This window comes from Oncorhynchus keta, chromosome 18, assembly GCF_023373465.1.
Source record: "Oncorhynchus keta strain PuntledgeMale-10-30-2019 chromosome 18, Oket_V2, whole genome shotgun sequence".
Classification (NCBI taxonomy): Eukaryota; Metazoa; Chordata; class Actinopteri; order Salmoniformes; family Salmonidae; genus Oncorhynchus; species Oncorhynchus keta.
In genome coordinates this window covers 38207452-38230670 of record NC_068438.1, presented here as the reverse complement: position 1 = coordinate 38230670, position 23219 = coordinate 38207452, and the positions used below count along the sequence as shown (strand labels likewise).

Below are 23219 nucleotides of genomic sequence, written 5' to 3'. Positions count from 1 at the left end.
TATATAGCCTCTCTACTGTATGTAGCCTCTCTACTGTATATAGCCTCTCTACTGTATGTAGCCTCTCTACTGTATGTAGCCTCTACTGTATGTAGCCTCTCTACTGTATATAGCCTCTCTACTGTATGTAGCCTCTCTACTGTATATAGCCTCTCTACTGTATATAGCCTCTCTACTGTATATAGCCTCTCTACTGTATATAGCCTCTCTACTGTATGTAGCCTCGCTACTGTATATAGCCTCTCTACTGTATATAGCCTCTCTACTGTATATAGCCTCTCTACTGTATGTAGCCTCGCTGTATATAGCCTCTCTACTGTATATAGCCTCTCTACTGTATATAGCCTCTCTACTGTATATAGCCTCTCTACTGTATATAGCCTCGCTACTGTATATAGCCTCTCTACTGTATATAGCCTCTCTACTGTATGTAGCCTCTCTACTGTATATAGCCTCGCTACTGTATATAGCCTCTCTACTGTATATAGCCTCTCTACTGTATGTAGCCTCGCTACTGTATATGTCTTTTTACTGTTGTTTTATTTCTTTACTCACCTATTGTTCACCAAATACCTTTTTTTGCACTTTTGGTTAGAACCTGTAAGTAAGCATTTCACTGTAAGGTCTACTACACCTGTTGTATTCAGAGCACGTGACAAATAAACTTTGATTTGAGTTACTGTAGTTACTGCAGTTAATGCTTCTATTGCACAACTGTTGTATGTTTGTGAATGACATGTCATGTGAGGTGATTTTTGGGATGTTTGTGAATCACATGACATTTGAGGTGATGTTTGTGAATCACATGCCATTTGAGGTGATGTTTGGGATGTTTGTGAATCACATGACATTTGAGGTGATGTTTGTGAATCACATGACATTTGAGGTGATGTTTGTGAATCACATGCCATTTGAGGTGATGTTTGGGATGTTTGTGAATCACATGACATTTGAGGTGATGTTCGTGATGTTTGTGAATGACATTTGGAGGTGGTTGCTCTGCTGCCTTGCGTTGCCTTCTCCATTCCTCACTCCTCCCCTGTCATAATTTCCCCTCTCTCACCCTCCCTGACATCTGTCACTTTACCCTTCCTCTCCCTCTCTCTCTCACACTCCCCAAACGTTCCCTCTCTTCATGTCACTTTACCCTTCCTCTCCCCCTCTCTCTCACACTCCCCAAAACTCTCCCTCTCTTCATCTGTCACGTTACCCTTCCATTCCCTATTTCCATCTCTCATCTTAGCCTTCCTCTCCCTCTCCCTCTCTCACTCTCCACACGTCTCTTCATCTGTCACTTAACCCTTCCTCTCCCTCTCTCTCTCACCCTCCTCGCTACTTTCCCTCTCTTCATCTGTCATTTTACCCTTCCTCTCCCTCTTTTTATATTATTATAAAATGTTTTACCCCTTTTTCGTGATATCCAAATAGCAGCTATCGCTGCAACTCCCGTAGGGACTCTGGGGAGAAGAAGGTTGAGAGGCATGCGTCCTCTGAAATACGACCCTGAAAAGGCACATTGCTTCTTGACACACTGCTCACTTTACCCAGAAGCCAGCCGCACCAATGTGTAGGAGGAAATACGTACACCTGGCGACCGAAGTCAGCATGCATTCGCCCGGCCGCCACAGGGAGTCGCTAGAACACGATGGGACAAGGACATCCCAGCCGGCAAAAACCTCCCTTAGCCCTGACAATGCTGGACCAATTGTGTACTGCCTCATGAGTCTCCTGGGTACGGCTGGCTGCAACACAGTCCGTGATCGAACCTGGATCTGTAATGACGCCTCTAGCAATGTGATGCAGTGTCTTAGACCACTGTGCCATTCGAGAGGCTCTTCATGTATCATCTTACCCTTTCTCTATCGCTTTCCTTCCCAGCCACTCTTCCTCTCTCCATCTATCATTTCACTTTACCCTACCTCTTCCTCTAACGCTCACCGTTCCCGCCACTCTTCCTCTCTCCATCTGTCACTTTACCCTTCCTCTCCCTCTATCTCTCACCCTCATGCCACTCTTCCTCTCTTCATTTCTCACCTTACCCTTCCTCTCCCTCTATATCTCACCCTCACGCCACTCTTGCTCTCTCCATCTGTCACTTTACCCTTCCTCTCCCTCTATATCTCACCCTCACGCCACTCTTCATCTGTCACCTTACCCTTCTTCTCCTCTATCTCTCACCCTCACGCCACACTTCCTCTCTTCATTTGTCACCTTACCCGTCCTCTCCCTCTATATCTCACCCTCACGCCACTCTTCATCTGTCACCTTACCCTTCTTCTCCTCTATCTCTCACCCTCACGCCACACTTCCTCTCTTCATTTGTCACCTTACCCATCCTCTCCCTCTATATCTCACCGCCACGCCACTCTTCATTTGTCACCTTACCCTTCCTCTCCCTTTATATCTCACCCTCACGCCACACTTCCTCTCTTCATTTGTCACCTTACCCATCCTCTCCCTCTATATCTCACCGCCACGCCACTCTTCATTTGTCACCTTACCCTTCCTCTCCCTCTATATCTCACCCTCACGCCACTCTTCATCTGTCACCTTACCCTTCTTCTCTTCTATCTCTCACCCTCACGCCACACTTCCTCTCTTCATTTCTCACCTTACCCTTCCTCTCCCTCTATATCTCACCCTCACGCCACTCTTCCTCTCTTCATTTCTCACCTTACCCTTCTTCTCCTCTATCTCTCACCCTCACGCCACACTTCCACTCTTCATTTGTCACCTTACCCTTCCTCTCCCTCTATATCTCACCCTCACGCTACTCTTCATCTGTCACCTTACCCTTCTTCTCCTCTATCTCTCACCCTCACGCCACACTTCCTCTCTTCATTTCTCACCTTACCCTTCCTCTCCCTCTATATCTCACCCTCACGCCACTCTTCCTCTCTTCATTTCTCATCTTACCCTTCTTCTCCTCTATCTCTCACCCTCACGCCACACTTCCACTCTTCATTTGTCACCTTACCCTTCCTCTCCCTCTATATCTCACCCTCATGCCACTCTTCATCTGTCACCTTACCCTTCTTCTCTTCTATCTCTCACCCTCACGCCACACTTCCTCTCTTCATTTCTCACCTTACCCTTCCTCTCCCTCTATATCTCACCCTCACGCCACTCTTCCTCTCTTCATTTCTCATCTTACCCTTCTTCTCCTCTATCTCTCACCCTCACGCCACTCTTCCTCTCTTCATTTCTCATCTTACCCTTCTTCTCCTCTATCTCTCACCCTCACGCCACACTTCCTCTCTTCATTTCTCACCTTACCCTTCCTCTCCCTCTATATCTCACCCTCACGCCACTCTTCCTCTCTTCATTTCTCACCTTACCCTTCTTCTCCTCTATCTCTCACCCTCACGCCACACTTCCTCTCTTCATTTCTCACCTTCCCTTCTTCTCCTCTATCTCTCACCCTCACGCCACACTTCCACTCTTCATTTGTCACCTTACCCTTCCTCTCCCTCTATATCTCACCCTCACGCTACTCTTCATCTGTCACCTTACCCTTCTTCTCCTCTATCTCTCACCCTCACGCCACACTTCCTCTCTTCATTTCTCACCTTACCCTTCCTCTCCCTCTATATCTCACCCTCACGCTACTCTTCCTCTCTTCATTTCTCACCTTACCCTTCTTCTCCTCTATCTCTCACCCTCACGCCACACTTCCTCTCTCCATCTGTCACCTTATCCTTCCTCTCCCTCTATATCTCACCCTCACACCACTCTTCCTCTCTCCATCTGTCACCTTATCCTTCCTCTCCCTCTATATCTCACCCTCACGCCACTCTTCCTCTCTCCATCTGTCACCTTATCCTTCCTCTCCCTCTATATCTCACCCTCATGCCACTCTTCCTCTCTCCATCTGTCACCTTATCCTTCCTCTCCTTACCCTCTGTCATACTCTGGTCTTTTTGATGTCTCTCTGTCATCTTTCTATGTCTCTCTCTTTCTTAATCTCACATTTCCTCGCTACCCCTCTCTCTCCTCTGTCCTACTCTCTCTATATGTCTCTCTCTCTGTCTTAATCTCACACTTGCTCGCTACCCCTCTCTCTCCTCTGTCCTACTCTCTCTATATGTCTCTCTCTCTCTGTCTTAATCTCACACTTCCTCGCTACCCCTCTCTCTCCTCTGTCCTACTCTCTCTATATGTCTCTCTCTCTGTCTTAATCTCACACTTTCTCGCTACCCATCTCTCTCTTCTGTCCTACTCTCTCTATATGTCTCTCTCTCTGTCTTAATCTCACACTTTCTCGCTACCCATCTCTCTCCTCTGTCCTACTCTCTCTATATGTCTCTCTCTCTCTGTCTTAATCTCACACTTTCTCGCTACCCCTCTCTCTCCTCTGCCCTACTCTCTCCCTATGTCTCTCTCTCTCTCCCCCTCTATCCCCCTATTTTTCAGAATCCCCCACGGGTGCACGTCTTTGTTCTTGCCCTAAGCACTAGAAAGCTTGATGATGAGTTGGCTATTTGAATCAGCTGTGTAGTGCTATGTCAAAAACCAAAATGTGCCCCCAGCGGGGGCCCCAGGACCGAGTTTGGGAAACCCTGTGTCAATGAAGCACAGTTCAAAACCAACTGTCTTTCTCCTCATCTATAGGTGGTCTATTTATCAGGAACACAGATCAGGAGTACACAGCATTTCGACTGGCTATCTTCCTGCACAACACCAGCCCCAATGCCACGGAGGCTCCATTCAACCTTGTACCCCATGTCGACAACATTGAGACAGCTAACAGCTTCGCCGTCACAAATGCCTGTGAGTACAACCAGATAAGTGTGTGTGTGTGTGTGTGTGTGTGTGTGTGTGTGTGTGTGTGTGTGTGTGTGTGTGTGTGTGTGTGTGTGTGTGTGTGTGTGTGTGTGTGTGTGTGTGTGTGTGTGTGTGTGTGTGTGTGTGTGTGTGTGTGTGTGCACTAAAACCTTGTACCACACTCATGGAGTGTCAGCTATCAATCAAGAGTTAGAGGTCTATATGAGGCTGTCATTCACTATAGAAGGATGGGCAAGGGGGTGCCAAGGGGTTGCTGTGTCTGCTTAGCTTGAGAACATGACTCATCTTTGTCTACAATGAGATGAGGGAGGTCTATGTGATGTCATCAACGTCTAGATCCCTCAGGAAGTACATCTGCACTGGGAACATAATGGAGTCTCCATGGATCTCCTCTTGGTAAATGGAACTGAATGGAACTATTCGGTTCTATTGTTCCATATGGACTTCCTTGTCTTTCTTATGAGATAATCTCTATCTAAACCTTCTTTAAATCATCCCCAGAGTTGTGTGTCATATTGAGGCCCAATAAAAATGTTTTCTACGGTTAAGCCAGGCTAATTTCCATCATGTTGAATTTGGCCCAAGGACTAAAGCTCTGTGGTTAATTTGGCAAATTGAAGCAAGAGTAACAGTGGGAAATGAAAGACAATAGCATTTACTGGCTTGGAATAGATTATCGAAAAAAGCAATGGGGGAAGGAAATTAAGTGTGGTTGTGTGTTTGTTGTGCTTTGAATAAGGATGCAGCTGTTGACTTATCGAGACCAAATTTGTCAAAGTCATCCTCAACTACCCTCTCTCACTAGCTGCTACTGCTACTGCTGAGGGCAGCTTTGTTATTTCTATATGAAGAACTGTTGGTGACTTCCCTCTGACTGTAGAAGGCTGTGACTGGGCCAGCCTGACCACTAGAAATAGACTTCAATTTTAGACGTTTGAAAAGGTCCTGAGAACGTGGATATATGCCTTCCTCTGCGCTCACAAAACAAAAACCTAAATATTGTCCAGCACTGGGCACAACCTGGTGATGCTCAGAGATGGAGCACGCTGCTTAGACCACCGTGCCGCCACAGTTCACTATGGTCTGTCTGTCTGTCTGTCTGTCTGTCTGTCTGTCTGTCTGTCTGTCTGTCTGCCCCCTCTTCAGCTCTCTCTGTCTATCTCAATTTTTATTCTCCTCTATCTCAGGTTGCCCCCTCTTCAGCTCTCTCTCTGTCTATCCTTCTCTTTCTTTCCCTCTCAAACTGAATTTCTTTCTCACCATCTCCTATCCACAGCATTTTTCTTAGTTATTTTGTTTCTCTCCTTCTTTCTCTTATCTATTGTTTGCTCTCTGACAGAGTGCATGCCATTATCAATCTTCCATTCCTTTTTTAAAGTGTTCCCTTTCTGCTTATTTGATTAACCCTGGGGGAAGGAAGTTCTGTGCAAGTTATGTAATTGGTAGACCTGATGGAGAAGTATACAATTACTTCTATCTCCCCCCTGTTCCTCCCTACATCTTGTCCAACATGCTGGGTGGGGGACAGAGGGTGCTTGCAGACATAATGTAATATCTCATTGACCCAAAGCCCTTAACCTTCAGATTTACAGGAAATGTTCCGTTTGTAACGGGGATATTGTAAAGAGATCCAAATTCCTTGAGTAACAACCCATATGCATTAAAATGTTTACTCACCAGTAGGATGTGATTATCAAACCCATTCTTTAAACAACTAATAATTATTCCTATGCAAAATAACCTATTTGTTCCAAATGAAATACCTATATTTATTAATGACCATGGTACGAACACTCGTCTATGAAAAGCAAGTCATTTGGTAACAATCTTATCAACCAAAACAGAAGAAGATGTAATGTGGGATAAAATGATTTTTAGCGCAATTTATCATAAAAATATTATTCAAAGTAGGGAAATCCCCAAAATGTAATCTCCAAAAAAGTAAACTTCACTCTCCAAATATCTGTAATAATAATTTCTATAAACTGCCTTTGTATTCAAAGACGTTCTCTGTCTCAGACGCCATCTATCAATACAATTATTCAGAGCAATATTAAAATCCCCTACAAGTAAAGCATTAGGGAACTTGGTTAGCCAATCAAAAACATGCATTTCCAAAGATTCAAGTAAGTCATAATTTTCAAGTTTGGATTTGAATCCATAAATGTTGGTAGTAATAATGAGGATGTTGTTGTAGTTGATAACAGGACAAGGAAAGTGACCAGAAGGGTCACAATCTGAGTGCAAAATACTTCCACTGAACTGATTCCTTAGAGTGATGACTCCAACGGAACGATCAGAACCATGAGAGAGCTTTAAGTCATTTCCACACTGTGATCTCCAGACATCAGTAGAAAAAAATGGTTTAAAGCTGTTTGGCAAATATAAGAAGGCTTGGTGCTCCACATTCTATCTAGCATTGAGACAGTCACGTCTCTCCTGTCTCTCTCCCGGTGTGTGTGAATGACGTCATTACGTCTTAAACAGGTCTTATAAAAGATCAGATTGCTTCTTCTATGCAAATGTCGCAAATGGAAAGGAAACAGATTTGTCAGCTGTAGTCCCATGAAATCAGCCCAAAACTACAACTCAATGCATTCACACACTCTTATTGAATATGCATTCACCTGTACTGTGAATGGACCTAGGCTACATCTTAATTTACCCAGTTTATTAATAGAGATTTAAAATTCAAATAAATGATTACCTTTATGTTGTTTTGTTGTTAGATTGGTTAGAACTGTTTAAAGAATGTGTTAAAAAGAAGAAACGTGGCTGAAATATTGATGTCAAACATGTCAGATGAAATGAAACTGAAGTCAAAAGATCAGAGTCAGATCAGATCAGAGTCAGATCAGAGTCAGATCAGAGTCAGATCAGATCAGAGTCAGATCAGAGTCAGATCAGATCAGATCAGAGTCAGATCAGAGTCAGATCAGATCAGATCAGAGTCAGATCAGATCAGAGTCAGATCAGATCAGAGTCAGATCAGATCAGAGTCAGATCAGATCAGAGTCTAGTTTGAAATCATCGATTTTGAGAGCGCAATACTAAACCTGATCAAGTAAAAATGGTGGTATAGTGACAGATATTACACATCAGATCAGTGTGTCAGGGCTGGGCATTGATGTGGTGCAGTGTTGTCCTGGGCTGGGCTTTGGCTTGGCTGTGGTGTTGTGTTGTCCTGGGCTGGGCATGGTTGGCTGTGGTGTGTGTTGTCATGGGCTGGGCATTGGCTTGGCTGTGGTGTGTGTGTTGTCCTGGGCTGGGCATCGGCTGTGGTGTGTGTGTTGTCCTGGGCTGGGCATGGTTGGCTGTGGTGACTGTCCTGGGCTGGGCTTGGCCTTGGCTTGGCTGTGGTGTGTGTGTTGTCCTGGGCTGGGCCTCACTGTGGTGTGTGTGTTATCCTGGGCTGGGCATAGGCTGTGTGGTTGTCCTGGGCTGGGCATTGGCTTGGCTGTGGTGTGTGTTGTCCTGGGCTGGGCAGGCTGTGGTGTGTGTGTTGTCCTGGGCTGGGCTTGGCTTGGCTGTGGTGTGTGTGTTGTCCTGGGCTGGGCATTGGCTTGGCTGTGGTGTGTGTGTTGTCCTGGGCTGGGCCTTGTCTTGGCTGTGGTGTGTGTGTTATCCTGGGGCTGGGCATAGGCTTGGCTGTGGTGTGTGTTGTCCTGGGCTGGGCTTTGGCTTGGCTGTGGTGTGTGTGTTGTCCTGGGCTGGGCATTGGCTTGGCTGTGGTGTGTGTGTTGTCCTGGGCTGGGCATTGGCTTGGCTGTGGTGTGTGTGTTGTCCTGGGCTGGGCATTGGCTTGGCTGTGGTGTGTGTGTTGTCCTGGGCTGGGCATTGGCTTGGCTGTGGTGTGTGTGCTGTCCTGGGCTGGGCTTGGCCTTGGCTTGGCTGTGGTGTGTGTGTTGTCCTGGGCTGGGCATTGGCTTGGCTGTGGTGTGTGTGTTGTCCTGGGCTGGGCATCGGCTTGGCTGTGGTGTGTGTGTTGTCCTGGGCTGGTTATTGGCTTGGCTGTGGTGTGAGTGTGTGTTGTCCTGGGCTGGGCATTGGCTTGGCTGTGGTGTGTGTGTTGTCCTGGGCTGGGCCTTGGCTTGGCTGTGGTGTGTGTGTTGTCCTGGGCTGGGCCTTGGCTTGGCTGTGGTGTGTGTGTTAACCTGGGCTGGGCTGTGGTGTGTGTGTTATCCTGGGCTGGGCTTTGGCTTGGCTGTAGTGTGTGTGTTGTCCTGGGCTGGGCTGTGGTGTGTGTGTTGTCCTGGGCTGGGCATTGGCTTGGCTGTGGTGTGTGTGTTGTTCTGGGCTGGGCCTTGGCTTGGCTGTGGTGTGTGTGTTGTCCTGGGCTGGGCATTGCCTTGGCTGTGGTGTGTGTGTTATCCTGGGCTGGGCATTGGCTTGACTGTGGTGTGTGTGTTGTCCTGGGCTGGGCCTTGGCTTGGCTGTGGTGTGTGTGTTGTCCTGGGCTGGGCCTTGTCTTGGCTGTTGTGTGTGTGTTATCCTGGGGCTGGGCATAGGCTTGGCTGTGGTGTGTGTTGTCCTGGGCTGGGCTTTGGCTTGGCTGTGGTGTGTGTGTTGTCCTGGGCTGGGCATTGGCTTGGCTGTGGTGTGTGTGTTGTCCTGGGCTGGGCATTGGCTTGGCTGTGGTGTGTGTGCTGTCCTGGGCTGGGCTTGGCCTTGGCTTGGCTGTGGTGTGTGTGTTGTCCTGGGCTGGGCATTGGCTTGGCTGTGGTGTTTGTGGTGTCCTGGGCTGGGCATAGGCTTGGCTGTGGTGTGTGTTGTCCTGGCCTGGGCTTTGGCTTGGCTGTGGTGTGTGTGCTGTCCTGGGCTGGGCATCGGCTTGGCTGTGGTGTGTGTGTTGTCCTGGGCTGGGCATTGGCTTGGCTGTGGTGTGTGTGCTGTCCTGGGCTGGGCTTGGCCTTGGATTGGCTGTGGTGTGTGTGTTGTCCTGGGCTGGGCATTGGCTTGGCTGTGGTGTGCGTGTTGTCCTGGGCTGGGCATTGGCTTGGCTGTGGTGTGCGTGTTGTCCTGGCCTGGGTATTGGCTTGGCTGTGGTGTGTGTGTTGTCCTGGGCTGGGCATCGGCTTGGCTGTGGTGTGTGTGTTGTCCTGGGCTGGTTATTGGCTTGGCTGTGGTGTGAATGTGTGTTGTCCTGGGCTGGGCATTGGCTTGGCTGTGGTGTGTGTGTTGTCCTGGGCTGGGCCTTGGCTTGGCTGTGGTGTGTGTGTTGTCCTGGTCCTGGGCTGTGGTGTGTGTGTTGTGCTGGGCTGGGCATTGGCTTGGCTGTGGTGTGTGTGTTGTCCTGGGCTGGGCATTGGCTTGGCTGTGGTGTGTGCGTTGTCCTGGGATGGGCATTGGCTTGGCTGTTGTGTGTGTGTGTGTTTTGTCCTGGGCTGGGCTTTGGCTTGGCTGTGGTGTGTGTGTTATCCTGGGCTGGGCATTGGCTTGGCTGTTGTGTGTGTGTGTGTTGTCCTGGGCTGGGCTTTGGCTTGGCTGTGGTGTGTGTGTTGTCCTGGGCTGGGCATTGGCTTGGCTGTGGTGTGTGCGTTGTCCTGGGATGGGCATTGGCTTGGCTGTTGTGTGTGTGTGTGTGTGTTGTCCTGGGCTGGGCTTTGGCTTGGCTGTGGTGTGTGTGTTATCCTGGGCTGGGCATTGGCTTGGCTGTTGTGTGTGTGTGTGTTGTCCTGGGCTGGGCTTTGGCTTGGCTGTGGTGTGTGTGTTATCCTGGGCTGGGCATTGGCTTGGCTGTGGTGTGTGTGTTGTCACTGGGCCGGGCATTGGCTTGGCTGTGTTGTGTGCGTTGTCCTGGGCTGGCCAATGGCTTGGCTGTGGTGTGTGTGTTGTCCTGGGCTGGGCATTGGCTTGGCTGTGGTGTGTGTGTTGTCCTGGGCTGGGCAATGGCTTGGCTGTGGTGTGTGTGTTGTCCTGGGCTGGGCATTAGCTTGGCTGTGTTGTGTGTGTTGTCCTGGGCCTGTCCTTGACTTGGCTGTGGTGTGTGTTATCCTGGGCTGGGCATTGGCTTGGCTTTGGTGTGTGTTGTCCTGGGCTGGTTATTGGCTTGGCTGTGGTGTGAGTGTGTGTTGTCCTAGGCTGGGCATTGTCTTGGCTGTGGTGTGTGTGTTGTCCTGGGCTGGGCTTTGGCTTGGCTGTAGTGTGTGTGTTGTCCTGGGCTGGGCTGTGGTGTGTGTGTTTTCCTGGGCTGGGAATTGGCTTGGCTGTAGTGTGTGTGTTGTCCTGGGCTGGGCTTTGGCTTGGCTGTAGTGTGTGTGTTGTCCTGGGCTGGGCTGTGGTGTGTGTGTTGTCCTGGGCTGGGCATTGGCTTGGCTGTGGTGTGTGTGTTGTTCTGTGATGGGCCTTGGCTTGGCTGTGGTGTGTGTGTTGTCCTGGTCTGGGCTGTGGTGTGTGTGTTGTCCTGGGCTGGGCATTGGCTTGGCTGTGGTGTGTGTGTTATCCTGGGCAGGGCATTGGCTTGACTGTGGTGTGTGTGTTGTCCTGGGCTGGGCCTTGGCTTGGCTGTGGTTTGTGTATTGTCCTGGGCTGGGCCTTGGCTTGGCTGTGGTGTGTGTTGTCCTGGGCTGGGCTTTGGCTTGGCTGTGGTGTGTGTTGTCCTGGGCTGGGCTTTGGCTTGGCTGTGGTGTGTGTTGTCCTGGGCTGGGCTTTGGCTTGGCTGTGGTGTGTGTTGTCCTGGGCTGGGCTTTGGCTTGGCTGTGGTGTGTGTTGTCCTGGGCTGGGCTTTGGCTTGGCTGTGGTGTGTGTTGTCCTGGGCTGGGCTTTGGCTTGGCTGTGGTGTGTGTGTTGTCCTGGGCTGGGCTGTGGTGTGTGTGTTGTCCTGGGCTGGGCATTGGCTTGGCTGTGGTGTGTGTGATGTCCTGCGCTGGGCATTGGCTTGGCTGTGGTGTGTGTGTGGGAGGTTAAAACAGTTGTCCTGCTGCAGATGAAGTGAGTCAGTAGTAACCTGGGGTCTGGGCCTGTTCTTAGTCTTAATGATCCGGTCTGATGAACCTGTGTGTGTATCAAGTGAGTGAGCGTGTGTGTAGCGCAGCAGCGGTGCATTAGTGTCTTATTGTCTGCAATTGTCAGAGCTGGAGAAAGGACTCTGCTGGAGATCCACTGTCTTCTTCCATTAGCATTCTCTCTCTCTCTCTCCCTCTCCCTCTCCCTCTCCCTCTCCCTCTCCCTCTCTCTCTGGGGGAGATGTTAGGCAGAAGATGTCTTGAGTTTAAGTTAATAAGATTTACTTCCTGTCCACTTTAGATAGGGAGGAGACATTGGTCGATGGCAGAAAAGATGACAGGGTCTCTCTCCAGTCACAGTAACAGGGTATCTCTCTCCAGACAGTGTCCCTCTCCAGTCTCAGTAACAGGGTCTCTCTCCAGTCAGAGTAACAGGGTCTCTCTCTCCAGACAGGGTCCCTCTCCAGTCACAGTAACAGGGTCTCTCTCCAGTCACAGTAACAGGGTCTCTCTCCAGTGACAGTAACAGGGTCTCTCTCTCCAGACAGGGTCACTCTCCAGTCATAGTAACAGGGTCTCTCTCCAGTCACAGTAACAGGGTCTCTCTCCGGTCACAGTAACAGGGTCTCTCTCCAGTCACAGTAACACGGTCTTTCTCCAGTCACAGTAACAGGGTCTCTCTCTCCAGACAGGGTCACTCTCCAGTCACAGTAACAGTGTCTCTCTCCAGTCACAGTATCAGGGTCTTTCTCCAGTCACAGTAACAGGGTCTCTCTCTCCGGACAGGGTCTCTCTCCAGTCACAGTATCAGGGTCTTTCTCCAGTCACAGTAACAGGGTCTCTCTCTCCAGACAGGGTCTCTCTCCAGTCACAGTAACAGGGTCTCTCTCCAGTCACAGTAACACGGTCTTTCTCCAGTCACAGTAACAGGGTCTCTCTCTCCAGACAGGGTCACTCTCCAGTCACAGTAACAAGGTTTATCTCCAGTCACAGTAACAGGGTTTCTCTCCAGTCACAGTAACATGGTCTTTCTCCAGTCACAGTAACATGGTCTTTCTCCAGTCATAGTAAAAGGATCTTTCTCCAGTTTATTTTTATTTTTATTTCACCTTTATTTAACCAGGAAGGCTAGTTGAGAACAAGTTCTCATTTGCAACTGCGACCTGGCCAAGATAAAGCATAGCAGTGTGAGCAGACAACACAGAGTTACACATGGAGTAAACAATTAACAAGTCAATAACACAATAGGAAAAAAAAAAAAGTATAACCAAAAGCGTACAAGTCGCAGTGGTGGGTGGTATAAGGTGCTTTAGTGACAAAACGGATGGCACAGTGATAAACTGCATCCAGTTTGCTGAGTAGAGTGTTGGAAGCAATTTTGTAGATGACATCGCCGAAGTAGAGGACCGGTAGGATAGTCAGTTTTACTAGGGTAAGTTTGTCGGCGTGAGTGAAGGAGGCTTTGTTGCGGAATAGAAAGCCGACTCTTGATTTGATTTTTGATTGGAGATATTTGATATGAGTCTGGAAGGAGAGTTTACAGTCTAGCCAGACACCTAGGTACTTATAGATGTCCACTAATTCAAGGTTGGAACCATCCAGGGTGGTGATGCTGGTCAGGCGTGCGGGTGCAGGCAGCGAACGGTTGAAAAGCATGCATTTGGTTTTACTAGCGTTTAAGAGCAGTTGGAGGCCACGGAAGGAGTGTTGTATGGCATTGAAGCTCGTTTGGAGGTTTGATAGCACAGTGTCCAAGGACGGGCCGGAAGTATATAGAATGGTGTCGTCTGCGTAGAGGTGGATCAGGGAATTGCCCGCAGCAAGAGCAACATCATTGATATATACAGAAAAAAGATTCGGCCCGAGGGTTGAACCCTGTGGCACCCCCACAGAGACTTCCAGAGGACTGGACAGCATGCCCTCCGATTTGACACACTGAACTCTGTCTGCAAAGTAATTGGTGAACCAGGCAAGGCAGTCATCTGAAAAACCGAGGCTACTGAGTCTGCCGATAAGAATATGGTGATTGACCGAGTCGAAAGGTCGATGAAGACGGCTGCACAGTACTGTCTTTTATCGATGGTGGTTATGATATCGTTTAGTACCTTGAGCGTGGCTGAGGTGCACCCGTGACCGTCTCGGAAACCAGATTGCACAGCGGAGAAGGTACGGTGGGATTTGAGATGGTCAGCGACCTGTTTGTTGACTTGGCTTTCGAAGACCTTAGATAGGCAGGGCAGGATGGATATAGGTCTGTAACAGTTTGGGTCCAGGGTGTCTCCCCCTTTGAAGAGGGGGATGACTGCGGCAGCTTTCCAGTCCTTGGGGATCTCAGACGATATGAAAGAGAGGTTGAACAGGCTGGTAATAGGGGTTGCGACAATGGCGGCGGATAGTTTCAGAAATAGAGGGTCCAGATTGTCAAGCCCAGCTGATTTGTACGGGTCCAGGTTTTGCAGCTCTTTCAGAACATCTGCTATCTGGGTTTGGGTAAAGGAGAACCTGGAGAGGCTTGGGCGAGTAGCTGCAGGGGTGCGGAGCTGTTGGCCCAGGTTGGAGTAGCCAGGCGGAAGGCATGGCCAGCCATTGAGAAATGCTTGTTGAAGTTTTCGATAATCATGGATTTATCGGTGGTGACCGTGTTACCTAGCCTCAGTGCAGTGGGCAGCTGGGAGGAGGTGCTCTTGTTCTCCATGGACTTCACAGTGTCCCAGAACTTTTTGGAGTTGGAGCTACAGGATGCAAACTTCTGCCTGAAGAAGCTGGCCTTAGCTTTCCTGACTGACTGCGTGTATTGGTTCCTGACTTCCCTGAACAGTTGCATATCGCGGGGACTGTTCGATGCTATTGCAGTCCGCCACAGGATGTTTTTGTGCTGGTCGAGGGCAGTCAGGTCTGGAGTGAACCAAGGGCTATATCTGTTCTTAGTTCTGCATTTTTTGAACGGAGCATGTTTATCTAAAATGGTGAGGAAGTTACTTTTAAAGAATGACCAGGCATCCTCAACTGACGGGATGAGGTCAATGTCCTTCCAGGATACCCGGGCCAGGTCGATGAGAAAGGCCTGCTCACAGAAGTGTTTTAGGGAGCGTTTGACAGTCATGAGGGGTGGTTGTTTGACTGCGGCTCCGTATCGAATACAGGCAATGAGGCAGTGATCGCTGAGATCCTGGTTGAAGACAGCGGAGGTGTATTTGGAGGGCCAGTTGGTCAGGATGACGTCTATGAGGGTGCCCTTGTTTACAGATTTATGGTTGTACCTGGTGGGTTCCTTGATGATCTGTGTGAGATTGAGGGCATCTAGCTTAGATTGTAGGACTGCCGGGGTGTTAAGCATATCCCAGTTTAGGTCACCTAACAGAACAAACTCTGAAGCTCGATGGGGGGCAATCAATTAAAAAATGGTGTCCAGGGCACAGCTGGGTGCTGAGGGGGGTCGGTAGCAGGCGGCAACAGTGAGAGACTTATTTCTGGAGAGAGTAATTTTCAAGATTAGTAGTTCGAACTGTTTGGGTATGGACCTGGAATGTATGACATTACTTTGCAGGCTATCTCTGCAGTAGACTGCAACTCCTCCCCCTTTGGCAGTTCTATCTTGACGGAAGATGTTATAGTTGGGTATGGAAATCTCCGAATTTTTGGTGGCCTTCCTGAGCCAGGATTCAGAAACGGCAAAGACATCAGGGTTAGTGTGCTAAAGCAGTGAGTAAAACAAACTTAGGGAGGAGGCTTCTGATGTTGACATGCATGAAACCAAGGCTTTTTCGATCACAGAAGTCAACAAATGAGGGTGCCTGGGGACATGCAGGGCCTGGGTTTACCTCCACATCACCCGCGGAACAGAGGAGGAGTAGTATGAGGGTGCGGCTAAAGGCTATCAAAACTGGTCGCTTAGAGCGTTGGGGACAGAGAATGAAAGGAGCAGATTTCTGGGCATGGTAGAATATATTCAGGGCATAATGCGCAGACAGGGGTATGGTGGGGTGCGGGTACAGTGGAGGTAAGCCCAGGCACTGGGTGATGATGGGAGAGGTTGTATCTCTGGACATGCTGGTTGTGATGGGTGAGGTCACCGCATGTGTGGGAGGTGGGACAAAGGAGGTATGAGGGGTATGAAGAGTGGATCTAGGGGCTCCATTGTAAACTAAAACAATGATAACTAACCTGAACAACAGTATACAAGGCATATTGACATTTGAGAGAGACATACAGTAATCACAGGTGTTGAATTGGGAGAGCTAGCTAAAACAGTAGCTACAACAGTAGGTGAGACAACAACAGCTAATCAGCTAGCACAACAACAGCAGGTAAAATGGCGTAGGCTAGGCAGGGGGGGTCGGATTAACTACACACAGAGCCTGAGTGCGGCTGGGGCCGACAGATAAAACATAAACAAGCAGAATGGAGTACCGTGTTTAATGGACAGTCTAGCACGCATCAGCTTGTAGCCAAGTGTTCAGTGTCCAGGGGGGCAGCGGTGGATGGGGCAGGGAAGCTGGACTGGCGAGTGTTATCCAGGTTAAAAGACAGTTAGAAGTGGCTAACAATGACTAAATAGCTTGTAGCTAGTTGGCTGGTTAGCTTCTGGAGGTTCTTGAGTGTGTTCTAAAAATTTAAAATAATGGCGATTCCGTATCACATTGGGTGAGGCAGGTTACCGGAAGGTATAAACAAATAAAAAATCGAAAAGGGAAAGTAAATATGGGTCCAGTGAGTGTTTGGGACGCGGCGATTCAGACGGTTAGCAGGCCTGTGCTAACAAGCTAACAGTTAGTAGGCCAGGGCTAAACAAGGTAGCAGGCCGAATTAGCAAGCAAGGACGTCGCGATGGGGTGAGTCTGTTTATTCCTCTTCATGCGGTGACATCGATAGACCGGTCGAGGGTCCGGATATTGTAGCCCAGGAGTATGCTTCGGTGGTAGCACAGGAGCTCTGGCCGGGCTTGCTTCAAGCTCAGTGGGTGGAAACGCTAGCCAGGAGTAATCATCCGGGGTTGTGGTTAGCTAGATGGCTAGTTGTGAAGAATCCAGCTGAAAATGTTCCGTTTACGGTGGGAATCCGGTGGGAATCCGGGGATAAAAAATATTAGGTCCGTTATGCTCTGGTGAGAGTCGCGTTGTTCGAACTGGCGAGAGCTTTCCGAGCTAAAGGTTAGCCGATGACCGGTTAGCTGAAGACCGCTAGCAATGGTTTGCTGACTGATAGCTGGTAGCTAGCTGGTAGTTAGCTGGCTAGCTTCAGTTGAGGGGTTTCGGATCCAAAGTAGATATAAGTACTTTAGAAGAAAATAGCTATATAGGGTGAGGCGGGTTGCAGGAGAGTATTTAGAAGTTGAGGTTTAACAAAATGTTTTAATAGATATGCGAAGAAAAATATGTTTAAAAAATATAAAAAACGATATATACAAGGGACACGACACGACCAGAATGTTCGACTGCTACGCCATCTTGGAAACCAGTCACAGTAACAGGGTCTCTTTCCAGTCACAGTAACAGGGTTTCTCTCCCGTCACAGTAACAGGGTTTCTCTCCAGTCACAGTAACAGGGTCTTTCTCCAGTCACAGTAACACGGTCTCTCCCCAGTCACAGTAACAGGGTTTCTCTCCAGTCACAGTAACAGGGTCTCTCTCCAGTCACAGTAACAGGGTTTCTCTCCAGTCACAGTAACAGGGATCTCTCTCCAGTCACAGTAACAGGGTCTCTCTCTCCAGACAGGGTCTCTCTCCAGTCACAGTAACAAGGTTTCTCTCCAGTCACAGTAACACAGTCTTTCTCCAGTCACAGTAACAGGGTCTCTCTCCAGTCACAGTAACAGGGTCTCTCTCCAGTCACAGTAACAGGGTCTCTCTCCATTCACAGTAACAGGGTCTTTCTGGTCCCCACAAGGATAGTAAAATCAAAAACACACTTTCAGGGCTCATCAGGGGAGGAATGTTTGGCAAATGAAGCGCTGCTCTGTGAATGTTCCGACAGTTTTCTCTCTTTTCCTGGGGCAGGGAATAACAAGCGGAACAATTTCATCTCTCTCTCTCTCTCTCTCTCTCTCTCTCTCTCTCTCTCTCTCTCTCTCTCTCTCTCTCTCTTTTTTCCCTCTTTTCCTCTCTCTCTCTTTCCCAATCTCTCTCTGTGTATTTTATCTTCCTCCTCCTCTTAACAGGTGTGGTAAATCAATCTCTAAATTAATCTCCTGCTCTTGTGAGATGTTCAGAATGAAAATGATAATCGTCTGACCTTGAGTAGTCTGAAAAGACCATCAACTACATTACTCAGAGACCTGAAAAGACCATTAACTACATCACTCAGAGACCTGAAAAGACCATCAACTACATCACTCAGAGACCTGAAAAGACCATTAACTACATCACTAAGAGACCTGAAAAGACCATTAACTACATCACTCAGAGACCTGAAAAGACCATCAACTACATCACTCAGAGACCTGAAAAGACCATTAACTACATCACTCAGAGACCTGAAAAGACCATTAACTACATCACTCAGAGACCTGAAAAGACCATCAACTACATCACTCAGAGACCTGAAAAGACCATTAACTACATCACTCAGAGACCTGAAAAGACCATTAACTACATCACTCAGAGACCTGAAAAGACCATTAACTACATCACTCAGAGACCTGAAAAGACCATTAACTACATCACTCAGAGACCTGAAAAGACCATTAACTACATCACTCAGAGACCTGAAAAGACCATTAACTACATCACTCAGAGACCTGAAAAGACCATCAACTACATCACTCAGAGACCTGAAAAGACCATCAACTACATCACTCAGAGACCTGAAAAGACCATTAACTACATCACTCAGAGACCTGAATAGACCATTAACTACATCACTCAGAGACCTGAAAAGACCATTAACTACATCACTCAGAGACCTGAAAAGACCATCAACTACATCACTCAGAGACCTGAAAAGACCATTAACTACATCACTCAGAGACCTGAAAAGACCATTAACTACATCACTCAGAGACCTGAAAAGACCATTAACTACATCACTCAGAGACCTGAAAAAGACCATTAACTACATCACTCAGAGACCTGAAAAGACCATTAACTACATCACTCAGAGACCTGAAAAAAGACCATTAACTACATCACTCAGAGACCTGAAAAGACCATTAACTACATCACTCAGAGACCTGAAAAGACCATTAACTACATCACTCAGAGACCTGAAAAGACCATCAACTACATCACTCAGAGACCTGAAAAGACCATTAACTACATCACTCAGAGACCTGAAAAGACCATTAACACTCAGAGACATCACATCAGAGACCTGAAAAGACCATCAACTACATCACTCAGAGACCTGAAAAGACCATTAACTACATCACTCAGAGACCTGAAAAGACCATCAACTACATCACTCAGAGACCTGAAAAGACCATTAACTACATCACTCAGAGACCTGAAAAGACCATTAACTACATCACTCAGAGACCTGAAAAGACCATTAACTACATCACTCAGAGACCTGAAAAGACCATCAACTACATCACTCAGAGACCTGAAAAGACCATTAACTACATCACTCAGAGACCTGAAAAGACCATTAACTACATCACTCAGATACCTGAAAAGACCATTAACTACATCACTCAGGGACCTGAAAAGACCATTAACTACATCACTCAGAGACCTGAAAAGACCATTAACTACATCACTCAGAGACCTGAAAAGACCATTAACTACATCACTCAGAGACCTGAAAAGACCATTAACTACATCACTCAGAGACCTGAAAAGACCATTAACTACATCACTCAGAGACCTGAAAAGACCATTAACTACATCACTCAGAGACCTGAAAAGACCATTAACTACATCACTCAGAGACCTGAAAAGACCATTAACTACATCACTCAGAGACCTGAAAAGACCATTAACTACATCACTCAGAGACCTGAAAAGACCATCAACTACATCACTCAGAGACCTGAAAAGACCATCAACTACATCACTCAGAGACCTGAAAAGACCATTAACTACATCACTCAGAGACCTGAAAAGACCATTAACTACATCACTCAGAGACCTGAAAAGACCATTAACTACATCACTCAGAGACCTGAAAAGACCATTAACTACATCACTGAGTGAGTGGTGAGTGAGTGAGTGAGTGAGTGAGTGAGTGAGTGAGTGAGTGAGTGAGTGAGTGAGTGTGCGTGTGCTGGTGCGTGTGTGTGTGAGATGACATGATTATGAGCTCCCATAGGCCGGCGCACAATTGGCCCGGAGTCGTACGGGTTAGGGTAGGCCGTCGTACGGGTTAGGGTAGGCCGTCGTACGGGTTAGGGGAGGCCGTCGTACGGGTTAGGGTAGACGGTCGTACGGGTTAGGGTAGACCGTCGTACGGGTTAGGGTAGACCGTCGTACGGGTTAGGGTAGACCGTCGTACGGGTTAGGGTAGACCGTCGTACGGGTTAGGGTCGGCTGTCGTACGGGTAATGGTAGGCCGTCGTACGGGTTAGGGTAGGCCGTCGTACGGGTTAGGGTCGGCTGTCGTACGGGTAATGGTAGGCCGTCGTACGGGTTAGGGTAGGCCGTCGTAGGGGTTAGGGGAGGCCGTCGTACGGGTTAGGGTAGACGGTCGTACGGGTTAGGGTAGACCGTCGTACGGGTTAGGGTAGACCGTCGTACGGGTTAGGGTAGACCGTCGTACGGGTTAGGGTAGACCGTCGTACGGGTTAGGGTAGGCCGTCGTACGGGTTAGGGTAGGCCGTCATTGTAAATAAGAATGTGTTCTTAACTGACTTGCCGAGTTAAATAAAGGTTAAATACAATTAAATAAAAATGATGGCGACAACAATGACAAGGATATATTGACAGTGATGATGATGATGAAGATGATGATGATATATGATGGTGACAACGAAGAGGATGATGATGATGGTGGCTCATAGGTCTAGAGACAATTTGTTTATACTTGCTGTTTATGCTTTTAATTAATTAACAGATGTTACATTTCACTCACATACAGTAGACCTTTTGTGAAGGCATGGATGGCAGAATTGTTTTGATGATGTAATCATGGAGAATATATATCTGTCTTGCCCCATCCATACAGGGAAACCAAATCAAATCAAATGTTATTTTCACATGCGCCACATAAAACAGGACTTGACTTTACCAAGAAATGCTTATTTCTGAGCCCTTTCCCAACAATGCAGAATTAAAACTTAAAATAAAAAAGGAAATAGTAGCAGTAACAATAATGAGACTGTATACAACGAGAACAGGTACCGAGTCAATGTGAGGGGTACGATGTAGTAATGAGACAATTTACAAGGAGCATCTGTTCCGAGTCAATGTGCAGTGGTACGAGGTAGTACTGAGACTATATACAAGGAGAACCGGTACTGAGTCAATGTGCATGAGTACAAGGTACAGTAGTGGAGGCAATTGAGGTAATATGTACATGTGAAAGTGACTAGGCAATCAGAATACATACTAAACAGGGTAGCAGCAGCATATGTGAGAGTTTCAAAGAGTGTGAAAGTGTGTCTGTGTGTGTCTATATCTATGTGTGTTAGACCGTATAGTACATTGTCAACCCTGAAGGTCGCCCCTCACGCCCCTCATGACCCTCCCCAGATAGCTTATGAACAGGTCACAACCCATGGTTAAAAACTTTTAGAACTACAGGAAATGAGCTGTAAAACTGCTAAATGTACTCTCAGCCTCATGGCGAAATGTGTAGAACTACAGGAAATGAGCTGTAAAACTGCTAAATGTACTCTCAGCCTCATGGCGAAATGTGTAGAACTACAGGAAATGAGCTGTAAAACTGCTAAATGTACTCTCAGCCTCATGGCGAAATGTGTAGAATGGCAGGAAATTACTACTAAGCTAACAAATGGAATTGTTTTAAGATGGTCATAGCATTTAGCTATGTGATTTTAAATGTAGGACCCCTTTAGGTATAAAAAATACTACTACAGCCCATAGAAACACATTGAATAACAGGTTTACAGATGGCTAAAAAGACAGCCCAAAAATAATAGAATGGGTACAACCCATCGCGCACCAACACATACTAGCACTAACATACAATCACACAATCTCCAACAAGGACATGAGGGGAAACAGAGGGTTAAATACACAACATGTAATTGATGGGACTGGGTTTATTAGAGGCCAAAACACACTAGTTTGATGTAGACTGGGGTTATTAGAGGCCAAAATACACTAGTCTGATGTAGACTGGGGTTATTAGAGGCCAAAACACACTAGTCTGATGTAGACTGGGGTTATTAGAGGCCAAAACACACTAGTCTGATGTAGACTGGGGTTATTAGAGGCCAAAACACACTAGTCTGTTGTAGACTGGGGTTAATAGAGGCCAAAACACACTAGTCTGATGTAGACTGGGGTTATTAGAGGCCAAAATACACTAGTCTGATGTAGACTGGGGTTATTAGAGGTCAAAACACACACTTGTCTGGGAGTCTAATGGATGATGATTTGTTGGAGTTAGAGAGGGTCTAGGAGGCATCAGTAGAGAGGTAGTGGTTACTGCTTCTATGTAGCTGCCGTTTCACACACACACACAAACACACACACGCCCACAAATACAAGTACGATTCCCTGACACCATGTACTTCATCTCCCAAAATCCCCTCTGTCATGCTCTTCAAGCTTTATGTTTTGGCAAACACACACTTACACACACACATATTTGGCAGATTCCTCATACTCTCACAAACATCCAGTTCTAAAAACCAGAATATGACAGAGACAGACCGCCACCACACTGCCTGATTCCACCTGACACATATAGCCCTTCACTGAACTGCTTCTGTGTTTCTGTCATTCAATCTTTTCATTACAGCGCCAATAGAAAGGGAGAGGATGACAGGGAGAAATGGAGAGGATAGAAAGAGATGAGAGGATAGAGACCCAGTCTTGTTTGTGTCCCTGCCCTGACCTCCTGACAGTCCACAATCCCCAGATAGGAGAGCACTGATATGACACACAGACTCCCTAACTATGCTTGTTGCCTCTTTATTATTCTGCATTTGGTTTGGTAAGAGTGTGTGTGTGTGTGTGTGTGTGTGTGTGTGTGTGTGTGTGTGTGTGTGTGTGTGTGTGTGTGTGTGTGTGTGTGTGTGTGTGTGTGTGTGTGTGTGTGCGCATGTGCGTGAGTTCCTTCTGTATTGCTTGAGAGCGAGAGCTATGCTGTAAACAGAAATTCATTCTCATTTGTGTTTTTGTCCTTTTATCACTCTGTCATTCAAATACAACATAAAAGAAGGAGAGACATTCGACTCGCTCTGTTTTACCGTTGTGACTAAAAACGGTTGCTTATTCATTGAAAGCCTTGAAACCTTCCTGTCATTCCTGCGCTGCACAATCACTGTATTTAGGTTTCTTCTTCTCCTCTCCCCTCTCTCTATATTTCTCTCACTCAATTCAATTAAATTTCAATTCAATTTAAGGGCTCTACTGGCATGGAAAC

At 47.5% G+C, this 23219-nt stretch overlaps 1 protein-coding gene across 7 annotated transcripts in view; it reads left to right on the top strand.

Moving 5' to 3' along the window:
* Window positions 1-23219, top strand: part of LOC118377951 (glutamate receptor 4-like) — a 221545-nt gene that overhangs the window by 3171 nt on the left and 195155 nt on the right. For all 7 annotated transcript variants that reach the window (XR_008068357.1, XM_052468011.1, XM_052468010.1 and 4 more), the window contains exon 2: window positions 4612-4770. Coding sequence is in view for 6 of the 7 variants with exons in the window: in XM_052468011.1 (XP_052323971.1) it covers window positions 4612-4770 (159 nt within the window). In the remaining variant the exon portion in view is untranslated. The remainder of the gene's footprint in view (window positions 1-4611; window positions 4771-23219) is intronic.